The sequence below is a fragment of the Engraulis encrasicolus genome, chromosome 9 (assembly GCF_034702125.1).
Source record: "Engraulis encrasicolus isolate BLACKSEA-1 chromosome 9, IST_EnEncr_1.0, whole genome shotgun sequence".
NCBI classification, from domain to species: domain Eukaryota; kingdom Metazoa; phylum Chordata; class Actinopteri; order Clupeiformes; family Engraulidae; genus Engraulis; species Engraulis encrasicolus.
Window position 1 is genome coordinate 48,600,058 of NC_085865.1, and position 10,000 is coordinate 48,610,057.

General features: G+C 44.8%; 1 protein-coding gene across 1 annotated transcript in view; it reads right to left on the minus strand.

The window, feature by feature from the left end:
• The window catches only part of LOC134455303 (roundabout homolog 2-like), a 150,041-nt gene that overhangs the window by 67,862 nt on the left and 72,179 nt on the right, over positions 1 to 10,000 (minus strand). Inside the window, exon 8 of the mRNA XM_063206325.1 lies at positions 3,677 to 3,801. Within this exon, the coding sequence (XP_063062395.1) occupies positions 3,677 to 3,801 (125 nt within the window). The remainder of the gene's footprint in view (positions 1 to 3,676; positions 3,802 to 10,000) is intronic.

Genomic DNA, 10,000 nt, shown 5'->3' on the forward strand with positions numbered 1-10,000 from the left:
TATGTTTTTGAGTATTCTGCTTTCTAGTTGAGTGTGAAGATGCCGAGACCCTTCAAGGCAGACTATCCAGCTGCTAGTAGCATTAGACCGGTTTTAGGGAAAGGAGAAAGCGATTACCTAGCGGGGAAACATACACATTTGTCACCAGGCACAATTTCCAATCATGTTTTAATAATAATATGACCGTAATATCTCGCTAAAACCGACTTGAAAACACATGATTCTGCATTGAGTTCAACGGAGCGCTGTCAAACTGTCTGAGGTCTGTCCGACCTCATCCCTTTGCTGCGCTGTGATTGGTCAAATAGCATTTTAGGGCGGGCCTTAGCCAAAGGTGAATCAGAGTAATATTGTGCTCTGTCACAAGTAAGACCTTGCCAGGGCACTGGGTACTGTTGGTCCCGCTGACACTTCCTGATCTGGGGTGTATTTCCATAGTTGTTAGCCAGTTAGCAACTTCAGTAGTTGGCAATGGGAAATTGCATAGCAAACAACAAATGTAGTTATGGACTGAGCAACCACAAATTGTAATTTACTATGTACAAACCCCAACTCCGATGAAGTTGGGACGTTTGGTAAACAGTGAATAAAATCAAAATGCTATCATTTTCAAAACATTCAATCTATTCATTAGATGGAGAATAGTGAAAAGACAACATATTAAGTGTTAAAACCGAGAAAAAATATTGTTTTGGGGGACATATGTACTCATTTCTAATTTGATAAATCCAACACGTCTCAAAAGAGTTGGGACGGGGATCAGTGAAATTTAGTAAACATCCAAATAAGATAAAACAACAAAGAAGAACATTTCAAAATGAATTGTACTGACGGACAATATAGGTGTCCAGGTATAAGATCATCACAGAGAGGCTGAGTCACTCAGAATTAAAGATGCAAAGGGAATAATTACCATAGTTATTACATACATTTTTGAATTCCCTTTGATTTACCACGATTGAGTGTATATAAGACATATTTTTGTTAATAAAATCATTGTATAGGTTCATGACATCATGAAATATTTTGGCTGTAGTCTCACTCTAATTCCTGGAGTGCTAGAGCTATTGAAAATTGACCATATTAAGAATGCTTAATGCATGAAAATGACACAGGGGTTTAACATTCTCCTAAGCACCTGAGCTCACTTGAAATAGACCCAGAAGACATGGGAAATTGTCCTTTGCTTACAGAAGTCAGCAGAAGTTGTAGAAGTCCATTCTTTTTGACAATAATAGAGCATTGCACATCCTGTGCTACAGTGAAAATGGACCATCCAACTTGTGTTAGTGCTAGCTTCAAAAGTCAGCCTCCATGATGGCATGCGGATGCAGTAGTGCATTGGTTAAGATGTTCTCACTCATCTGTAGAGTTAAATACAGTGCTGAATGGTATAAATGGGTTTTAAACAGCATGAAAAGGCACTCATGCATTATATTTTGAAGGGAGATCTTCGATTACTGCCACATAGTAAGGTCAAATTGCATTCTCTACTATGTTTTAACAGTTTGGCTCCATCATAAGGACCAGCATGTGATAAAATGGTAGGTTTTTGGTCAAGACCTGTCACACTGTAAGCACTACAGAAAGGAAAACATTGCAAAACATGACAAGGAATACACCCACCATTTAAGCTGGTGAAATCATGTCCAAGATAGGAATTAACACTGTTTTTTATATAAAATCATCTCATCGGTTAATGAATTTAACTGTTAAGTGTTGTCTTTTGTTTTGTTTTTAGTCTTCCTCGACATTTGCTGCCATTTATTGTCCCCGTCCCAACTCTTTTGAGACGTGTTGGATTTCTCAAATTAGAAATGAGTACATATCTCCCCCAAAACAATATTTTTTCTCGGTTTTAACACTTAATATGTTGTCTTTTCACTATTCTCCATCTAATGAATAGATTGAGTGTTTTGAAAATGATAGCATTTTGATTTTATTCACTGTTTACCAAACGTCCCAACTTCATCGGAGTTGGGGTTAGTAGTTTGGCAATACAGATTTTTGACTTCAAGAGGCCAAAAGGGATTATGGAGCTAGTACGATCGATGATAAGTTTGCTAATTTCATTATAGTTCACTTTGTACATGCATAGTTTTTGCTCTCTTCTCTTCTCTCCTCTCCTCTCCTCTTCTCTTCTCTTCTCTTCTCTTCTCTTCTCTTCTCTTCTCTTCTCTTCTCTCCTCTCCTCTCCTCTCCTCTCCTCTCCTCTCCTCTCCTCTTCTCTTCTCTTCTCTTCTCTTCTCTTCTCTTCTCTTCTCTTCTCTTCTCTTCTCTTCTACCCTAGAGGACTGGATGTGTGAAATAATATGGCCAGAGAAATGGCCCTAAATAATGACCAGGTAACCATGACAATGACCAGGTAACCATGGCAACGACCTGGTAACCAAGGTGCAACCAAGGTAACTGCAGCATGATGATGGGCAATAACGATGGGGCAGCTATGACCTTATGGTTGGTCTCCAGAGGTCTTGGGGCGGCTGCGGATTCGATTCCCCGACTCCCCCAGTTGGGAAACGTGTTAGTGTGTGTGGGGCGGTGTGTGAATAATTAGAGTTCTCCTGCACCCTCATGCGTGGCCAAAGTGCCCTTCAGAGCGCTCCAGGGGGACTGTCTAATTCACTGTCCCCAATCCATTGTGTGGCGCTCCGGACAAGAGAGCAGCTCTGCTGAATGTAAATGAATGTAACGAGCAAGAGAGCCGAGAGCGGGGGACGGACAAAGGGGGTCTGCTGTGCCGGGCCCAGGCAGAGGTGATGGCCCAGAATTACTTCCTCATTGCAATGTATGTATTGATGGGAGGGCCCTTTTTATGTGATTTTGTCCCGGGCCCGGCCAAAGCTGTTAGCGACACTGGATAAACGAGTGCGGAGGCTGTTCATGCAGTCATTTTGTGTGAAAAGGAGAGTGGCTAGACTGTCCAGTGTGACACCACAAAGGCAAAAAGCCGGGGGTAATTTAAGCTTATTTCACAGATATGTTTTTGTATTTTTATCCTCGGTACATGGAAACTAGCACCACAGCACTACCTGCTGCCATTAGCAATATACAGAGAAAAATCTGCGCTCAGTGGAACGAATGATTGCATCACTCTGTTTGTTACACACACACACACACACACAAACACACGCAAACACACGCAAACACACGCAAACACACACACACACACACACACACACACACACACACACACACACACACACACACACACACACACACACACACACACACACACACACACACACACACACACACACACACACACACACACACACTACACACACAGCCAAGAGGACAGCATTTCATCTTTCCGCAGTATTGCTACGTTCCTTGCAAAACCCAAAAACACAAGGAGGGAAATACACTGCATGGGCTACAGTGTGTGAGTGGCAGCTCAGGTCAGCCCTTATGGAGTTGCCTGTGTGTGTCTGTGTCTGTGTCTGAGTGTGTGTGTGTGCAGGCATGTGTGCGTGCGTTCGTGTGTGTGTGTGTGCAGGCATGCGTGCGTCCGTGTGTGTGTATGCGTGCATGCGTGCGTGTGTGTGTGTGTGTGTGCAGGCATGCGTGCGTCTGTGTGTGTGTGTGTATGCGTGCGTGCATGCGTGCGTGCATGCGTGCGTGCGTGCATGCGTGCGTGCATGCGTGCGTGCATGCGTGCGTGCATGTATCTGACCTGGCTCCCCTCTTTCTGCCAGAAGACGGCTGGTTGGGGGTTCCCCGTGGTACCGCAGTGGAAGGTGACCGTCTGACCCTGCGTGGCCTTCTGGCTTTTGGGCTGGATGTCAATCTGGGGTGGACCTGCAGACAGAACAATAAGACAACTTAAGAATCACATGCAGTGCAATACTACTCAACTCCAATGCTGGATATTCAGCCAGCGGGGAAAGACAGCTCAGGAACTACACACGTACAATCAGTGAAGTCAATCTAGGGTGGACGTGCACTGCTCACAGCAGTACAAGACCACTTAAGAATGGCATATAGGTATATGGACTTCGAGCACTCAAAGCGCTTTACATTGTATGCCTCACATTCACCCATTCAACCTGCCACGAAGGCAACTACCCTGCCACCAGGAGCAACTTGGGGTTAAGTATCTTGCTCAACGTTGGGTTCAGGCAGAGCGGGGCTTGAACCGGCAACCGTCTCCGATGTTTATACATAGTCCGCTGGACCTGCACATAGTAGGTGAAGAAAACATCTCTTGTCAATAACACACATTTTAATGTATTTCATATTCATATTCAGTGACAATTCTTTGCAGATATGAAGGGGCTGCATCATCCTAGCCAGTTTGATACAACCGGTCTTTTCTGTGGGACATTAAAGCCAGGCATACACTGTGCGATATTTTCGCTCGTGGGTATTAAGCTCCTGCTCACACTGCACGATGGAATTTCACTATTTAAAAGTTCACATCTCACGACTCACGTCCTCACACTATACGAGCCGACAGTCGGATGCGAGCCAAATGCTTCCACTGCGCGACGCGACAGACATGTTTCCCCGGTCTGCAGAGGAGGGAACATGCGCACCTGAGGTGGAGATGAGGTCGCGCTCAACAGCAAATCGCACGGCCCTATTCATTTGTGCATGTGAAGTGTCAAATCGGGTCGCAGCACTGCTTTAACTGTGCGATTTACGCACGACCAGGATTTCAAATAGTTTTGATTTTCTTGCGACCCTGCGATTGCACAATCGTGAGGTGAAATCGCTTGTCATTACTCCATGTACACTGCACGATGCGAGGCTCATGACCTGCGATTGAGTAAGAAATCGCCCCGACTCCCAAAAAGTCGCGCAAGTGCCAAATCGGGGTAAAATCAGGGCAAAAGTCGCATAGTGTAAGCCCAGCTGACAGACAAACAGACAGACAAACAACCGCGGGGGTAATAAATATAACATGAATGTCTATAAGATGACTCATGGCACAGCTTCGATCCTGGATGATTACTGTGAAACAATATTAAGTAGCTTTAGTTTCGGTCCGGCCCTGCAAGCTGGAGGCTGAATTGTCTGTCCTTAAGGGAACTGAAGAGGCACGTCCCACTCACCCAAACTTACTCAGTGCAGTTACACAGCCCATGGAACAGGGACAAAACTGAACTTAAAGGTGCCTTTCACCCTTATGCAAGTTGATGAGCCACAGAAACATTATTTTAAGCTTCAGAGAAAACTGCTTAGGGTCGTTTTATAGACCGCTAGAGTATTCTGATGCCAAACTGGATGATAACGAAAGAGAGGAGGCTACTGAAGCAAGCTGGCAGCGGCCGGTGATCATAGATCAATGATGTGGTGCAGCATTATGGCTGTTAGTGGCAGAGCCGTGCCATTGCGGGTGATTGTGGAGGAGAAGCAACTGAATGCCAGGGGTTGGCCATTACGGCTCAATTTGACCTTCTGGTGTACGTATTGGTCAATGAAAGTTTTGTTTGTGTGAGCACTCGCGTGTGTCTGTGTGTGTGTGTGCGTGCGTGTGTGTGTTTGTATGTGTGTGTATGTGTGCGTGCGTGCGTGTGTGTGTGCGTGCGTGCCTGCTTGGGTGTGTGTCTGTGGCTGTGTGTGTGCTTGTGAGAGCAACTCAATGCCAGGGGTCAGACATTATGGCTCAATTTGGCTTCCTAGTGGTGTTAACAAGGCTTACATGTATTCCCTGGAGTGAATCAGTGGATGAATCCCCAGAGCACTGCTGTACGCGCACAGAAGAAGGATGAAGAGATTTAAGAAAAAGGAAGAAATGGAAGGAAAAGGAAGGAAGAAAAGGGGTTCGGTGAAAGGAAGACAGAGGGTAGAGATATGATGGGGCATCATGGTGGTCAGTGGCAGAGCCGTGCCACAATAGGTGAGTGTGGAGGAGAGCAACTCTAATGTCAGAGGTCGGCCATTACGGCTCAATTTGCCATCCTTATTCACTGGAGTGGATCAGGGGATGAATCAGCACTGGGCTGTACTCAAACAGAAGGAAAATGGATGAAAATGAAGAAGTAAAGGAAAAGGAAGGGAAATGCAGGTAAATTGCTTTAAATTTGTATCATGTGTATCATCAACTTCATTCCCTGGACTGAATCATCAGAGCTAAGCTATACGCGCAGGGAAGGAATGCTGAAGAAATTTGAGGAAAAGGAAGGAAGGAAGAAAAGGAGTTCGGTGAAAGGAAGACAGAGGGTAGAGATATGATGGGGCATCATGGCGGTCAGTGGCAGAATCACAGTACCACAATGCGTGAGTGTGGAGGAGAGCAACTCTAATGTCAGAGGTCGGCCATCATGGCTCAATTTGGCGTACTGGTGGTCAGTTTTGCCAGATTGGGCAGTTATCCGCCCAATTGGGCTGCTTGAAATAGCCGTCTGCGGGTAAAAACAGGAAAAATTGGCCATTTGGCTTTTTTTCCTGCAGTTTTGTGCCCCCAGAAAACAATGCAATTTGTTGAATTTGGGCGGAATTTAGCGCATTTTGGCAGGGTTTTTTTTTAGAACCGTTTGGGCGGGGTTTGATCAGACACATCTGGCAACACTGCTAGTGGTGTAAACGAGGCTTATTCCCTGGACTGAACCAGGAGATGAATCATCAGAGAAACTACATGCATCTGGAGTGTGGCGATCGGAAGGCAGAGGGGGCGGTGTCATGCAGCGGCATTTAGACTGATTCAGTTTGTGTGATGAGAGTGTATTGGTCATTGAAAGTTTTGCTTGTGTGAGTACACATACATGCGCACGCGTGTGTGTGTGTGTGTGTGTGTGTGTGTGTGTGTGTGTGTGTGTGTGTGTGTGTGTGTGTGTGTGTGTGTGTGTGTGTGTGTGTGTGTGTGTGTGTGTGTGTGTGTGTGTGTGTGTGTGTGTGTGCGCGCACCCTAATAGATGACTGTGGAGCAGAGGCAACCCAGATCCAGAGGTTGGCAATTACGGCTCAATCTGGCCCTCCTGGTGCGGTAAATGGGCTTGAATCGCCAAGGTGCACGGTGTATTTTAAAGTGTCTAGTCAACACTTTCAGAGTTGAATTTTACAAGCCTACGGTTGATTCTACTCTCTAACTGTTGAACTAACACTGCAGAATAGACAGTGTGAACACACATGGAAGGATGATGGCGGAAGAAGCAATGGGAAGATGGAGTGAGAAGAAAAGAAGGGACAGAAAATGAGACAAAGGGGGAGAAAATGAAAGGAAATGAGGGGGGGGGAGAACAATTGAGGACCCTAGTGGTTGAAATTGTCCCTCGGTGAGACAGGGTGAATCAATGTTGAACCCTCAAGGGCAACAAGGCTGTACTCACACAGATGGATGATATGGATGGAACAATGGGGCGATGGAAGGAAGAGAAGAATGAAAGAAAGAATGTGAGAAGAAATGAGAGAGGCTGATGGAGCATTCTTTCCATTATCCTAAGTCCCATCCTCCCTTGTGCTTGTGGCCACGTGATGACATCATAAACAGATGTTTAAATTCAATATTTCAATATTTCAGGTAATTTTCTCATTTGCAATTGGGGTGTTTAATGGGGGAAATGTACACCTTAAAGAATATATGACATGAATATTAATAGTTGGAATTTTACAGTTTTTGTTGCTGATTACAAAAGTTCAGAGCTTTGTGATTAAAACGAGATGTGTGTGAAATAATTTATCCGGGAAGTCATGTTAAAACGTGCTCAAAAGCCTGGAGCAATATTTTGTCCAGTAGTAGTGTGAATTTATTGTCTTATGCGTGACGTCATATGGTTGACACAGTCCAACTCTGAACCCACAAAGTTATAGTAGTCAATGGCGGCGTCTATGGCTAGTAAATCAAAGCACAGTGGAAAATATTGTGTTCGTGGCGGTCCAAATGGTGCAGGTTGCAACAAGTACTAGCTTCACTGAAGGCATCTCTCTTCACAAGTTTCCTTAAGTCAAAAATACTGGAACTGACGCTGACAAGGAGAAGTCAAAACAGCGCTGATAGTGTACGGAGGCATCGGCTTGATTTTTGAAGTGACCTCAAAATCAATGTTGTGCTCCGGGCATTTCCACCCCTCCTGTTGTTTACCTAAAAAAATCTGGAGACTGTGGACACAGAAATAGACTCCTAGACTATTACTTCAAGCAGTCCCAACTATGGATAGCAGGTGTGCAGACGGGTATCTCTAGCTACTACTCGAAGACGGGTGAGTTTGGCCGACAGCCACATTAGCAGGATAGCAGCATGCTATTTAGATGCTATTCCTCTCTGTCATTGCATTGTACGGTAGCAGCCTAGTACTAACAAGGGTCCTCGAACAATGCGCTGCGGGTCGAGGCTGTGTTTAGTTACGACTCCATGGCCGTCGGACGTGGAGTTATTGCTTTATATGCAACGAAATCACCCCTCCATCCGAGCACGAACCTCTGTGTAGTTATGACTCTATCCATGGCCGTCGGTCGTGGAGTTATTGCGTTATGCAACAATTGCCCCTGTATCTGAGCACGAACATCTGTGTCAAAAAATGCCTACCGACTTCCAAATTGTCAGCATAATAATAATGGGTATAATGCCATTGTTTATTAAGATTATATTAAAACCATGATATTAGGCCTCATCATACGTTTATAGAGTAGGCTGACTGAAAGTGCCAGTTCGCTAGGTTTCAACATGTCAAAGACAGAGCGCAGCAGCCACATTCCATAATCTGCGAAACAGGCATGTTTCAACATTTTCCAGTTTACCACAAGCATACACTGTTGTGTCATTTGATTGATATCATCTTAATAATTATCAGAATGTAGTACGAGCGATGGCTGTTTTGTGCCTGCCGATCCTGGACCTGTGCTGTAAATGGGGACTTCTATAGGGTAGCATAGGCTACGGGAGGTGCACAATCACAGAGAGCCTCTATAGCGTGTATGGCTTAAAATCAACTTGAGTTTTTTCACGTAATGTTAGAGGTGTGTTCTTTCGACATGTTGATGTTTGTATCCGAATTTTGGTTCCTTTATGAGATATGGGTCCATCAAATGTATGTTATTTCCGCATTCAGCCATACTAGCAGACGAGGGAGTCAATCGGCCCTGTGGAAATTGTCACACCTGAGTCGCAGTTTTAAGTTGCCGTTCTAACAAGTTATGCCTGGAAAATTGATTTAAAGTTGGATTGATGTTTTAGAAATAGGCAAAATATTTAATTTGAATAATAGATGAATATTTGTTTCATATCTTCTTTAAGGTGGGAAACTTGATTGTTTTCTCCATGGAGTCAAGATGTCAGTGAAGTGTGAGGCCACAAGCACAGGTCAAGGACAGGAGTTAGGATAGTGGTTCTCAAACTTTTCCCATCATTCCCCCCTTGCGGAGGATCTGCATGCGTCCGAGCCCCCCCAAGCAACAGCATTACTCGCCTTCCCTATGTTATTCAAATTCATGACAATTTACAATATAACGTTGGTGAGGGCTTAAAATGTATTGCTTATTGGAGAGAGGAAATCATTTCCAAAATCGGATGTCACAGGCCCCCCCTGCAATGCCTCCGCGCCCCCCCAGGGGGGCTTGCGCCCCACTTTGAGAAACACTGAGTTAGGACAGTGGAATGCATTCAAAATCTCAGGTAGCATAGGAAGTTTAATGCTGCTTTGCACAATCGTTCCGATCTGAAAGACAGCATGGATTCTATCCCTCAGCGAGGGTACCACATCTTGGGCTCTAATCTCTAAGGGGTGGAAAGGTAATGACAGCAATTTGTTTGAATAGATATACGTACTATATAACTGACACGATTGGCTTTGGGCTACGTATATATGGCAAATGACACATTCCTAACACCCAATAAACATCCATGGGCAGTCATAAACCACACTTTTCCTATGAGAAATTGCATAGGGAGCTTCCAGATGATCTCACTTGTGAGATCGTCTGGTGTTAACCAGGCAATGTCTTGGACCCCTAGCAGTCCAAATGGGTCTCAGTCAGCAGGGCTGAAACAGTAGCAGAATCATTAAGGGCCAAAGCTGCTCTCACACTGTAGAATGATGGACAGCTGAAGGGAGAGCAA